We start from the raw sequence: 14,904 nt of genomic DNA on the forward strand, positions 1-14,904 counted from the left end.
GTCACGATGGCTTGCATCAATCGATTTCAACGCCGACGATAAATTCCAGCAAAGTAGGCAGTCACTGTAACTATGGCTTGCAATGTTGAAACCCTCGGGCACACTTTGCGTGACTCGCTTAGACGATAACGAACGCCCAAACTGTGTCCCCCTATCGCCAGTCGACGCAATTTTTATCGTTAGCTTGGATGAAAATGCCTGCACGTGAAGGGAGATATCAGAATTGCCTATCATTAGCAAAACACTCAGGATGGCGAGGAAAATTGTACAATAGATAGGAACGCGGAAGAACACGTCGAATTAGTTTTGAAGACAGCTTTCTATACGCCTGAAGTCACTGACACGCGCGGGCGTGGATATTATTATAGCTGGGTTTGCGCAACACGCGAATCTTCGTGTAACGTTACACCTGCGAACGTGATGGCGGCAGCCTTGTTGCATCGAAGAAGAAGGTCAATGCACATGCAGTTAATGCTCGCCTTGCGCGGACGTGCATTATGACACGATCGTTTGGACCTGTGCCAAGAGATTCGACACGATTTGTTCTGTCATTCTTGACGTAATGTTCGTACTAACATTAAAGTGTTACTTATAGTTTATTGCTTGTAAATATTTGTCTGGGTCATGTTTAAAGTAGGATTTATATAAGGCTTTTTTGGGTGAATGAAAGGAGAGATAAAAAATAATGGCACAAATAATTTTAAAGTAAATAGTAGTAACACAGTATGTAGTAACACACTTTGAAGTAAGAAACAAGTAATTAATATCTACGTATTCCTCGGACCCTTTCAAAAATTTCTAAATCTGCTTTCACCAAAATTTTATTCATGCGCAAATTAATCTACTTATCTGAGAAACCTTGGACCGACTCCACTTTCGTAACAAATTAAACGTACCTTTCAACTGCTTTCGCAAAAATGAAAATAAAGATTCATGTTCACGAAAACACAATGAAGTCATATTTAACTTCGAAATCTTATGAATGGAGCATTATTTCGTTGAATAAAACTGTGAATCATGATAGATGTGTACCTACACCTTGAGGTGCTCAGAGATGTGTCGGTGTGATGCCACCAAAGGAAGCGCGGTCGTGGCACAGAAAACTGTTAAATTGCAACAAAAGAACGCGCCTGGGAATTGCAGAAATTTCGGCAGCGTAGATTCGAGCGATACAACAGAATTTCGTGTTGCTTTTGCGCGTGAGGTTCTTCTGGGAAAACAGTTGTACTCTATTCTTTCGTTCGTTGAAATTTCGTCATTTTATGGATCGGGAAACGTGGTGTAAAGATTCGAGAAAAAATAAGTGAGAGAGTTCCTTGGTTTGCAGTGTCGCTCATTAACTTTAGTTTACGACCTATTTGGTTACAGGAAAGCGAATGTATATTTGCATTTCCATCGAATAAGTAAGAGTACGTGTTTGAAAGAAAAAATAATTAGTTGCAAATTTTCTGAGACTTTGGCAAATTAGTTTATCATATGATCAGGAAACAGCTTATTTATTAGTGAGTAACTTTTTTATATCCACTGATGCTTGTATCTGAAAGCAGCGCCAGTCGGTAAGAGGACCCCGTTTGCTAGAGTGCTGGTACGGTGGCCGCATTTGAAGGTGCATACAGAATGCAGGTTGCACTTACGATTGGATGGTAATAAAGAGACAGAAAAATCTGTTTCGAAATTTTATGAGAAATTGAAACACAGTAACATTTCAATTTGCTGTAACCCTAGAAGTTGATAAATAAAAAAAAAGTAGCATTAGGAAATAAAATAGGGTAGGGAATATACATACAAAATGAGGATAAAAATATAGATAAATTTAAAATTTGGGTATAAAACTTGCCACTGGTCAATGATGACCAATGGTCAGACTGACCACTGGACAGGGCAGTCCAGAAGGGAGGCTGACCAATGTCCAGGGTGGTCCTTGGTTGTCCAGGTACCAGGGAGTCCCTCCAAAGGATCTCCAGGATGATCCTCACCCTCCGGAGGCCCCGGAGCGAGTGAGAAATTCATCGCCTTCGGGGGTATGTATATTGTGCACGAGAAGGGGGGGAACCATCGAAATTGAGGGGTGCGCATATATACCCTTAGAAGGCGATGAATTTCTCACTTGCTCCGGGGTCTCCGGAGGGTGAGGACCGTCCTGATGGTCCTCTGGAGGGACTCTCCTGGCCACTGGACTGCCCCCTTGGACACTTGACTGACCACTGGTCATCGGACTGACCACTGGTCATCGGATTGACCACTGGTCATCGGATTGACCACTGGTCAATGGACTGACCACTGGTCACTCTTGACCCTTGGTAAGTTTTTTTTTAAATTTTAAGCTTAACCTTTCTCCTTACTAGTATTTAGGTAAACGTCGTCAGCATTATGGATTTTATTAATAATTAATCAATTTTTTTTCTCGTTCTGAGTTTAAATGCAGCATCAAATGAAATCATCAAAAGATAATTTCTATCACTTGTTATCTGCTTTTATTTTCTACGACATATATTTTTTATTAGTCGTTAGCACTTTATGTTAGTATCTGCTATAATAATCGCAAAATTTCAATTTATAGTTCATATAACCCGAGTATCCTTTCCGTGGAACGAACGCGAAGGTCGACGTCGAAAATTTCGTAACTGAAATTCCAGCGGACGTCGTTCCGCTAGAATACGATACAATTAAAGCCAACCGGTTGCCTTCTGTTATTTTTTACCTCAGAGGGAATAATTCGAAAGGTCGTTCGTTGAAAGCAGTTACATGAGCTGGACCAGTTCGGGAAACGAGAACACTTAGAAAGTGACTCTCTTAAGTGGTTTTCGTAACGTGTCGTACGTTTATCGATATTTATTACCATTTTCTTAACGAAAATCAGAACAGAAAGTTCGCCTGAGAGTTCATGAAAGCAAATGACAAGAATCGTGGATAAAAACATATGTTTAATCATTATAATCGGATATAAATAAGTAGTCATTACAATTAGGTGAAGTGTTATTGTCGGTCTTTGTTCCAATCTAATCAATTATAGTAAGCGTGCTGTATTTATCATGCAGTCCCGCTGGACACGAAATCGAAGACGCAGCTAGACGTAACAAGGTTCTCTTTGAAACAAAATCGCAACGATATCCCTCCTAACGTGTACGAACCACATTCTATGGGAGTGAAACCAGCATGGACACCTACCGTGGATCATGGAATTTTATTTACAACCTTTACAATATTTTCCACCACGATATCTAACCATATTACAAGCACTTTTCAAATTAGTTAAGTGGAAACGAGGAGCCACGTTGATCGACAAACAGTACACAAAATTACAATTCCCCAACACCCTAGGCAGTCTCCTTACAAAAAAAAGTCAAGAGACTTCCTCCACTCGAAAACGCCCTCCACCTTTCCACTCAACTTCCCCACAAAACATTCTCCCAACATTTGGTTCCAATGGCAAGGATAGACTATAACTCGTTAGCGGTCTGTGTATCACCGAAACGGAAATCAAGGACGTTCACTTTGCATATCTAGAAAATATTGCTTCTACAACGAATCAACCGAGCAAGAACTATCAGACTATTGAACTTGACTTCTCCTCGATATTCCCTATCGGTAATGATCAACGTCCGATCCATAGATCCCAGGGAGGCCCACCTAAACAAGCCTCTCTGCGATCCCTCGGCACGCCATCGAAGCATCGCGTCTTCAAACAATGATAAAAGACCGAAACGCGCAAGGGTTACCCTGATGAACACAGTGGGGACTAGAGAACCTAGTAATAACCGAAGCTGATGTCGTGCAAGGGCGCTGAAGCGCCTTGAGGCAGAGCATAATCCCTAGCCAGCTGATCCAGGATGCCACCGCTTTGGCTGCGAGGCTGAGGCTGGGAGCGGTGCTCCTGGACAGGTGCAGGGCCAAATTGTGCTGGTCCCTGGTTGTACAATTGAGAGGGGGGTGCTGGTTCCTCGGCCTGCTGGAGGATAGACTGTCTGGAGAGAGATTCGGGGATACCAGCGGCTGGAGTGAAGATAGGTGGCTTGGGCAGGGTCTGTTGCCTGGGGATCACCTGGGGCGAGTAGACAGCTTGAGTGTGAGTCTGGGGCTGCTGGAAGGCTGGTTGGTCGTATTGGATCTGAGGCTGGGGCTGGGGCTGAGGAGCTGGACGAGGTGCAGGCGCTGGTCTAGCCAGCTGTTGTTGCTGCTGCTGGTACTCTTCCTGTAACTGGGCTGCGATAGCTTCTTTGCTGGTAGTCTCGTCTATCAGGGTTGGTGGTGCCACGGTGATGCCCTCACCAGCGGGTTGGAATCCGTACTGATTCGCTCCGTATTCCACCACTCGTACTTTGCCAGTGTCGTCCACGAATCCGTATTTACCCTTCACCTCACCGTTTGCTAGCTTCGTTTCGATCTTGAAGGAGCCGTCTGCGCCTTCGAAGCCATACGTGTATGAGCCATCTTCGTTGTGCCTGTTTATTTGCTTTAAGATGGCTACAGGGGTTGGCTTAGGGGTTGTGGGGGCGGCTTGTTGGCGAGGAGGGGCTGCGTCCGCTGCGTAACTCCGTGGGGTTGGCTGTCCACCCCTTGGAGCATCGTAGGCGGCGTAATCGTCGACGTAATTGGCACCTGGGTATTGCTGAGCCGATACTGACAGTATGGCAGCTACCGCTAATAGTACCTGGAAAAAGGTTTAATATTATAGAAGTGATAATTGCGTTGATAATTGTGGATCTTCTGTGTGAGCTAAGCTAGAGTACAAAACTTAATTTGTGGGACTGGAGATTATTTTTTAAAGTGGATTGGAAAGTTTCATAATGCGTGTCTCTTGGTCTCAGTATTGTTCCCTTCTGGTGTCCTCGATTGAAATTACAGGTTGTAAAAGCAAGATTATTATGGCGACTTCCATTTCCGCTGTTTCTTCCTTCAAGAAATCATTAATGTTTCGTGGAAGAATTGAATTAGTTCCTTTCCAATTGAAACACTTATCATTTTCTAATGGCTTTCAGCTCTCAACTGGTGCGATACAAAACCCTCGCCTGATACAATCGTTCCTCTCTTCTCATATCTCAAGACTCCCCAAGAAAAAATTTTCAATCGAAATCCTTTATCCAACCCACGTTTTTCCCAATAAAAGATCTCACAAATTTAATCGTCACGCGGTCAGCATTTTAGCAAGCATTAATCTCGGTACTTCATAACCCGTAATCGGCCGTAGAAAGATCTGGGGAGCAGTGATGCATGACCCTCCACGTTACCAGAGCCTTAACCGCCAGACGTGACTTTATTACACCACGCCAAGCAGATAACCGCACTCGAAGGATACCGGATTCTTGATTCGCGATACATGGTAAAAGTCTGCGCGCGAACGACGCGATAAATACCGCTTGGATACCATTATTCGTCTACCTTGGCTACCAGCTGAGCTTCTACCGTGTCTATCTACTCTTCTATTGTACGTCTACAATACGTCTACTGTACTCGTCTACACTAAATCACGCCCGAAGAAAACTGCGGTCGATTCCATCTGTGCAACGCGTATCCCGTTGTTCCGCCCGACCGACCACCACCGAGCCACGATTTTCACCAGCACGCATACTGCTCGACATAATTCTCGAATATGTTCCTGCTCTCGGCATGTCTCATTACATAATTCCGTTCCTTCGAGCGAGTAGGCGGCGAACCACTTTCGTAATTTTTGAAACGTGGAAAGAAAGGTGCTTCCGAATCGCGGGTTAAGTAACAGCTTCACGCGTCGGTCATTTGCGCAACCGTGATCGTGATGTGGACAATGATCTTCGTGGAATCGCGCGAAACGTGTATAAATATTCTATCGATCTTTTGGATGAAGATTGACGTAACTATTAAGTCTTCTTGGGCCATTGTGTTCTCTCATAGTTAAGATCTATCTCTAGGTCAGACACTTGGCCTCTAGTAGATCGATTTATCTTTGGCTTTAGCTCTCCATGAATTGTCTTTTCTCTGAGGAAGACCTCATCGAGATCTACCTATAGCGTTAAGTCTCCTTCGGATCTGTCTCTTCCAGTGATCCTCAAATGGATCCCCAGTCCCCTGCAGCTCTGCAGAGCCAACTGTCTCGTTCCAATCGCGGTGCAGCACGAATGCACAAGTCACAGAGCACAGTTCCTTCACGACCAGAGAGGAACGATCACATCACACGCGGGACCAATTTCGAGGCTGGTCCTTCGTCAAGGACGCGATGTCTGTGTTAGGATGTCAGGATCTACTTTGGGGTTGAAGATCTACGATGATGGCGCACTGAATACGTACCGTCGCGACGGTGTACATTGTGTTCCAGGTGGTGGTTGTGTTAGTGTGTGTGAATATAAGTAGGCAGCGAGGCTAGAGTACCAGCGGTTGCTCGAACTGAGGCCCTCATATACCTTACTGGATCCCCCCGTTCCTACCCCCCTCTTGCCCTCTACACTCCTGTTAGCTCCGGGGGACTTTCACTATCTATTCGACTCCTGTATATACACGAGCCGCCTTGTCTTGTTACAGCACCTTATATCCCCTAAATGTCCCCCACCAAGCTGTCCCGATTTCTCGGGAATCTGGAAAATCGATTAGCGACCAGGTGGACCAATGTGCCACTTAATCGAGGCAGACCACTTTTAATAGCTCCGCTGGAACCTTTAGTCTTCGGAGACCAAACGTCGCGCGGAGGTACTTTAGGAAAATGGATAGTGATTTTCGTCTCTTTCAATTGTGGGTTTCGATTAGAACAGTCTGCGTGCAATGGTGGGCTCGTTACGAAACGCGTTTGCAATGGTTCTTTCCGAGCTGGCTCGTTTAACGAAATTACTGACTCCCGTGGCTGTCTTGTGCAATTAATCCAGGCGTTGAGATGTTCTGTATGAGCATCGTGCTCGTAGGCCACGCGATGATAGCAGCTTTCGGTCGAAGGAGTGGATCCAATTTGTCTCTGTGTCCTCTTGTATTACCTCGTTGCTGTAACTCGCACAGGGGACACGTTGCCCGGCAGGTTGTTCCAGTTTCCACTGACTATTGAAAATCATTCTTGAGTCCCCGATTGGACTGTCGATCTAGCACCGATGAATTTTTATTGTCTGCCTCTTGAACCTTTCACTGTGTTCGATTCTTGGTCGTTCGATCACCACGTGTCTCATTAGAGCTTTGCGCGATTTATCGAGTCTCCAGTTCGCTCCTTTTTTGGGGGAAATGTTTGACACATCGAGTGGACTGTTTTTACCTTCGTTCGATTTTAAGAGGATCGTTACTTTGCTGGTGAGTTGCGTGTTTTGTTAAAGCACCGAATAATTGTTTAAGTCATCACTTTTTTCCTGATCACTGTTTCGTGCTGAATACTTTCACTCCTGATTAATGAACTAACTTCTTAATCTCGATTCTTGTAGCACAGTTGTGTTTTCCATTTTATACTTTCCTCAGATAAGTCGAAATGATGTAATGCACGCAGAACTCACAAAGGCTTGTTTATACAATATCTTTTCAAGTTGCATTTTAATGTCTAGGGGTTATGTAATTGACGCAGTATTCAGAGAAGTGTGTCCATGCAATATTTTAAACTTTCGGGATTCTTGTTCACTTTACATGAACACTTTTATGCACATAGTCGCGTTTTCAGACAAATTTATTCTAGGAATGCGTGTGTGCATGAAAGCTGTGAAACTCGTTAAGTCAGAGAACCAGCATCACCCAAAGCGAATTCTTGACCGGAAATCTTAAATGTCTCATGAATATTTTCCTAGCAACTATTGAACGAATCAGCTCATTAGAATTAAGTAGATTTCGATTTATATTCATGGTAAAAGAAAGTCTTTTTTTTTTAACCATTTAATTCAATTTCTGTAGCGTGATCAGAGTATCTAAATCGCTACCTTTATATAATAATCTCACCTTAGAAACTTTTGCTGAACCAAATCACGTGTTGAACCTAATACGATTTGTCGATCCACGTTTATTCTCGTATTAGCAGGAACCCTCCAGCTTCTTTCAATTTCTAATACGTTCTTACATAAGGAGCTGTTCTTGAAACAAAAAAAAAAAAAATCGTTTTCTCTACAATCAATAAATCATATTTCGTCACAATTAATTAATAGACATTAAGCAAGATACCGAGAAAGAGCCAGATATAAAGCTCCAATTGCCTCGTGTTAACGTATTTGTTGCAGCTAATTTGTCCTTCGAAGGCGAAAGAGTTTCAAAGTTCAAATGTCAGACTTGAATTACCGTTACAGTCACCGTTGTCTACCTCTTCACCTTGCAGACCGCTGATAACGGTCCCTTCTCAAGCAGCAACGACGTGAGGAAAACTTAAGCAGAAATCGATATCCCTAAGCCTGAGCAGCGTTTCAGAATCACCGTAACGTGCAAGAAGAGGTTCGCTGAAAACGGACAGGTTACTTTGTCGGACCATAGACTGGTCGCAGCTTATGGAGTAGAATGAGACAGAACAGACCAGCCAGCACGCGCCTGTTCTCTAATTATAGCACTCTATGTAACTTTACTTTCGATGACGTAAGAATAATTGTGCCAATTAAGTAACCTTTATATAATTAATTTAGTAGTTGGAACGGCCTTACTGGGACGGATTGCACTTCACTTATTACAGATTTCCGATCCTTCAAGAGCAACAAATTACCAGAAGTGTACTACTACAGTTATAATCGATCAGTGAAGTCTTGATCAATTTATTGCTGTCGACCAATCTTTAGAGATTTCTAACACATTAATTGCTGATAGGGCAATTCGTCAGACATGTAATGTATTAATTGTGAGGTTAGATATTTTATTCTGAAGCTATAGTGAAAGGAATATGTAAGGCATTACATTACATTTCTACTTTGTGATCTGGTAGTCGTTTTCCAGCTCCTTTTCTGTTCACTATAAAACATGTTAACATCTTTCGAATTCTTCCAATGAACATCGAGGGGATGTGCTTGCCAAATACTGCCTTCTTCTCCTCTCACCTTCGACGATCTCCTCGAGTGAAAATACTGGGCGTGTATGGCGAGAAAGGGAAAAGGAGAGCATCGATTCCTTTACTCGTCACCTTGAAACTGACCGAACGCAAGGCTGAACCGCGATTCGGTAAAACGGATCTCGGCCTTTGGAAACGCGCCGAGCGTTTTCACTCCGCTTTTACGAAACGCCCAGACCGACTGACCGTAGCTTTCCGCTGTAAAATTAGCAGGGGATCGACATTTTGCAACTTTCTATCGGGCGCATAACTCGACTGCCCTGATCGATATTTCGTATCGCGAGCAGTTCCGCGATTTTCCTTAAACGCATAAATTGTACGAATTAGTTCTTCCGCCAGAGCGATTCTACTGGAATTAAATTGTCTGTTAAGGTGAATGACGGAGAACACTAGTTCTTGCTTACATTGCATTTGAAATCGACGTTGGAAATCGAAGGACACGCCGACACTATTGTATCGTGGAAAGAATAGATTAAGGGGAATCTATAATTATAAAAAAGAGGATACAGAATATTGGGCTATATCAGGAGTACCTCAAAACAATGGACTCCAGTATCAGAGTTCCCTAGCCCTGAAGAACCAGACTGGAACAGCATTATCCGAAAGCCATTAATATGACTAACTCTGGTCGCGAGAGCTTAAAAGCTCGAATACAGTATATTGTCAAAATGCAACCAGTCACAATATTTGGGTCACTTTATCATGCAGCAACCGAACGTGTAACCAGCTATGGTATTTCAGAGGTCAGTGCAAAAACGTCTGACCAGAGCCATCGAAGTCCTCGGCTCTGAATGGACACACGAAATTGACCGAGCCGATTTCCCTTTCACCAGTTGGCATTGAGAAGTGTGCCGTAAGGATAGATCATCGACGAAATGAAGTTGCGGCAGGGACGTAATCTGGGTCGCCGACGGGGCAATTATTGCGACCCTTAATCACGAGGCGCACGCCCCGATGAAGATTGCACTATCTAAGGACCTTGACGATGCAATTCTATTGCCAGAGACGAAGATGGTCGTTTCGCGGCGCAAGACAATTATTCCTGCGTCCTGTCGTGCAACACAATCGTGCGTTTGTTATAATTAATATGGGAGTCGCGGGTTCGAGACGGTTACGCATGAATTTTGCGTGGGAATTGCAATTGAGGACGATCTTTGTTGCAAGGAATAATGATCCTAAGGAGGGCAAAATTGCGATGCATTCGCGAGGCTCTTGGGCTTGGCTTTTGACGGTCTTTATGATCCTGTTTTGTAATTAAAGTGATTAATCGCAGCCATTTCGTAGATAAAAGTAATTTGAAATTCAGAATTAATTCGTCTTTTATCTTGATCTTAATAATACTGCTTACGAACACTTTAGAGGCAATACTCGCGTTTATTGCATAGGTTTTGATTGTGATTTGGAGCGGAAATATTACGAGTAGTGTCTACATTTCCGGTAGAATCCAAGGGAATGATCTGAGTCTTTCGACACATAATCTGTAGAACCATATGAGTTATTAGAAGGTATGCAAGGTCAGACCAAACTGCAAACTCTTGCCTTTCACGTGTCAGTCTCTTCAGAAATACAGCTACGCCGAGATAACGTTTCATTTAAGATGTCCTGTAAAATACAATTAAATCGTTCGTGTAATGTTTGTAATGAGCTTCCTCTTGGTCATTTCTAGTAATTTCCATAAATTATGTGGCGTGTAGGAGCGTAGAAGACATTGGCAATGATTTGAACGCGTTAGAAAGTATCCATTCAGGAAGTTACTACGTTGGTCATCTACTTTGCATCAATGTGAACAAGCATCGCGTCAGGCGTCATTTGAATAATTAATGAAATCAGTGGCGTGCTTCGTTCATTTGCAATTCTGTCCTGGTTGCAATAGGTGACTCAGGATCAGCTTTTTCACAGAAATTAAAGGTCAGAGTAGTTTTCTAAATGGGTTACTCATGGATTAAGTCTCCCACCGTTCAGATTAATAGAAAAATAATAACTTTATTGTTGCACTCTGTCTTTCATAAATTTTCAGGTCTCTCCTATGAATCACTTGGCACCCATTACCACAGATTTCTCAATTCGCAATAGCTGTTCGCGAATTTCATTTTCTCGCTGAAGAAACTACATTGTACAACTCCGACTGCATTAGACTTCTTAATTGAATCATGTGGAGAGCCGAATGCGCTCGCATGGAATCTGAACCTGTTATTTTACCATTTCAAAGGAACAGAGTACCAATCTTTTTTTTTTCTTATCGCGTCCGCGTCGATCTTGTTTTCACTGGCATTCTTTTTCAGCCGGTCAGCGTTCTCTAATTGACCGCACTCCACTTTCTATTTCTATGTAACACACCGAATCGTTGTTACATCTGCGCGCGACTAACAACAGGATCACGTCAGTTCAGCTAGAATTGGAAGTATTACTGCGAAAACGTGGTTAAACCATAAGGCGTACCTGATTGAGAAATTCTTTTCTCGCATGGAGAGCTTTTCGTGCGTGTTTGGTTAATGGCTTTAAGATTCTGAGAGATTAAAAATCGACAGGCTTTATATTCGATGATGGAAGACTTTAAAACACGCGTGGTCTTAATTTAGCAGAAAATCGTGACATCATCGCTTGGTCGAAATAAATGGCAGTATCATTCTGTTGCGAATCCACGCACGAACTGGCCAGTTGTCTCAGATGAGAAACGTCCGTGAACGATACTGCCTTATCTTCGCGAACGAACAATCGTGTCTATTATTTATGGAAGGTCGTACTATGTGAATTCTTAATCACGCGAGTAATCCTCTGTGACAATGCAGATGGTACACTTGTTTCCATTTTTCAGTCTCTCACGTCCCCAGTTTCACGGACATCTTGATGCACAGCAGCGCTGGGAAAATATTTGCGTAATTGAAGAAGAGAAACGAGGACCATGTGCGAAAATTTGATGCTCATCTCTGATTCAAATGAATGAAAGTACACTTCTCTGAAGATAAATAGGGAGTTTTGATCGTGGAGTACATTGACCAGGAAAAATTGTTTTTCCATTTTGCATAATGAGTGTGAAATTGTTTCTTTTCTCTAATTAGAGGATAATGGAGATAATAGAATATTTGCTAGCATTTATATAAAAATGCACACAATATACAATTTCATCGTAAATTTCTTTTATTGTACAGTGCTTTTTCCACTAATTCCCATGCAAGACTTCTATTACTATTATCATCCATAATTGCATAAATTAGTATTATTCATATATCCCTAGAGACAAGTGACACAGCAGTCTCAATGCTGGCCTGGCCAGACATTCTAAATCCTACTCCACGTCAAAACAGTCTACAATTTAAGGAAAGGTCCGAAGCGAGTAGAGCAAGCTGGCAAGGTTCAGCCACTCGTTTCTGGGACATCCTATATGGAGCAACCTTCAGATACGTCGATTTCCTTTGTTCACCGCGAAAACGAGATCCTGCTCGGAGACGGCTGGCGTCACCAGACAATTGAGATTATTCCTGACGTGGGCATGCGGGTATAACAGGAACCACTGGCTGCCTTCCTGCTCCAACCTTTTATTCTGATCCTGAACTGTCCCATGCGGACCTACACGTTACGCATACCTGATACGTGGAGACTGCCACGGACCACCGCCCATGCCCACCTTTCACAATATACGTGCCCCTCGCTTCGGCCCGCGCGAGATCTAGCCGATCTACTTGGCGATCGACCGCTGGAAGCGTATCCTGATGCCCTTTATCGAACCTGCCACGCTGCTGTCGACCGCCTGATCCTTATTTCCATTTTGAATACACGCCCTGCGTGGCAGATGACATTTCGAGAGGAGACACTTTGCGTCAATGACAGTGGTACTACTTGGGGAATTTTTTATCTTGAAATCTTCATAGTTGATCTTTAGATCAACGCAGCATCTCTGCATTGAGATCCTTTGAGATAGTCGCAAGTTTGAGGAAGATTGAAATGGTAGCACAGTTTGGATAACACTGACTTTAATGGGAGTTTCATAAGGTGCAATTTTGTGTAGAACCAGTGTCCACTTCAGCGTGCATATGTTATGTAATTTGGAAAGGAAAGCACGTTAATCCTGTCCCCAGCTACGGTGTCTTTAATTGGTCACGTTACCGTGAACTCCTGATGGAGCTTTTGGCTACCTTTGTGCTCCCTTTAAGGAATGGTATTCGAGGTTCATTAAGTAGTAGAACCTTATTAAATTTCATGAGTTTCCAATTTCTGGGACTTTGTCAAGAATTAAGGCAGCTGTTCTTCTTTATCTCGGTGAATTATATAATACTAGGAGGACTTTAGAAAACGCGAGAACAACTTCTGGGTAATTATCGACTTCGAATCATTAGATAAGTTCTGATAAGGAATGGATTGTCTTATCAGTGACGCTGTAGCTACTGTGACGGAAAGTCAGGCTTATTTCCTAGCCACTGATACGCGTTTCAATCGATACACCCGTGCGCAATTTCGCGATTCCATGTTCACTCTCGAGGCATTCTGATGCAAGGCGTGGTACGACAGTCTATCGAGAGCCAGATATATCGCCAGGACTTGCTTTCCTTTGGTCACATAATGCGCTCACCTGGTATTCGTCTCTTCAACGCGGCTATGTAATTAAGACATTTAATTTGTGACCATGAGAAAGTGCAATTAATATGGGTGCTGAGAAGCTGGAATTATCTAAGCAGTCAAATTTATTGGAAAATAAGAACTGCACTTTCACATTGCCAAGAAATATTAGTAAGATAATATGCATCATCAGTTGCTTCTCCTTAACTCGGGAAGTTATTCCTAGTGTACAGGGTTTCCTCAGAAGTGCATAAAAGTCAGTGTTAGACTCAAGACTAAATCAAATCTTCGAGTGAAACTTCTACGTCTACGGAAGGAAAAGAAAGTTAGCCTCGAATTTCACGTTCAAATAATACTCTTTACAGTTTCATAACTCACGCATAATGACTCTTGCCTGTCATTAAGGATCAGTGTCAATTATAAGAGCGTATTGCGACAGCGAATAGAGAGCAATCTACTGGAAAAAAATATTCGAGGATTTTATTTCTATCACTATCTTGATTACGACTTTTCATGACAGGGTTCAAGAAAAAATCATCTACAGAAACCATTAATTTTGCTGTCAGAAATAATAAGAATTATTCCATCCCACAAAAAAGCAGTAAAATTCAGAAATATTTGTATCTTTATTGGTCCCAAACTGGAATTGCCCAATGGACCAATTTCGTTCAGAAAAATGCACGAAAATTATACCAACGTAATAACGATGACGTGTGTTTACCCTGTACCTTTTGACAGCTCCCGAAAAGAAATATTCAGGTAGGGTCGTTGCAAGAAGGATTCATCCACAGGTGCACCAGATAATTACACAATGCATCTGACGGTCGACAAGCAGAGATGAAATTCCTGGGAGTGGCGACAGCCTTGCAAAAAAGTTCTTTCAAGTATTCACTGTTGTGTGGCTGTCTAGTGGCGTCTGAGGCTCTTTCGTTGATGGCAAGGTCGTTCATTTCGAAATCATAGTTTTTATGAAGCATACTCTACTTCCTGTATCTCATTCTGTAGCTGACTATGAAGAGCAGGTTTCTGAATAAAATGCAGAAGACTTTGATAGTGGACAAAGCTGAAAATATTGAGTTAGAAGATTTTTTGGAGTACTGAACCAGGTTAAGCAATTAGAGCAGAATTCTATTTATTTTTTCTTTAATTTTTAGTTTAGGGAAGATCGATAAGGTTTCACAAGGGATTTTTTAGACAAGGTATAGGAGATCTTGATATGACAATGTTGAAATTTGAATATGTAAATTTTTTGGTAGTGTCACTTGTTTTGAGCATAACTGCATACGTTATTCCTGAAAGAAATCACGAAGACTATGAGAAAAACTTTATATATAAAAAAATTGACCTTAAAATTTCCTTGGTGTTTTATAAATATTTTATTACGTGCTACATTTATA

The 14,904-nt window shown here is 42.4% G+C and overlaps 1 protein-coding gene across 1 annotated transcript; it reads right to left on the minus strand.

The window, feature by feature from the left end:
• Positions 1 to 3,587: 3,587 nt before the first annotated feature.
• Cpr97ea (cuticular protein 97Ea) lies at positions 3,588 to 6,281 on the minus strand. Its single transcript, XM_076383316.1, has 2 exons — positions 6,262 to 6,281; positions 3,588 to 4,651 (listed from the first exon to the last, which is right to left on the minus strand). The coding sequence occupies exons 1-2, from the start codon at positions 6,277 to 6,279 to the stop codon at positions 3,749 to 3,751; spliced, it is 921 nt and encodes a 306-aa protein (XP_076239431.1). The 5' UTR covers positions 6,280 to 6,281; the 3' UTR covers positions 3,588 to 3,748.
• Between the last annotated feature and the right edge of the window lie 8,623 nt (positions 6,282 to 14,904).

The sequence above is a fragment of the Calliopsis andreniformis genome, chromosome 8 (genome assembly GCF_051401765.1).
Source record: "Calliopsis andreniformis isolate RMS-2024a chromosome 8, iyCalAndr_principal, whole genome shotgun sequence".
Lineage (NCBI taxonomy): Eukaryota > Metazoa > Arthropoda > Insecta > Hymenoptera > Andrenidae > Calliopsis > Calliopsis andreniformis.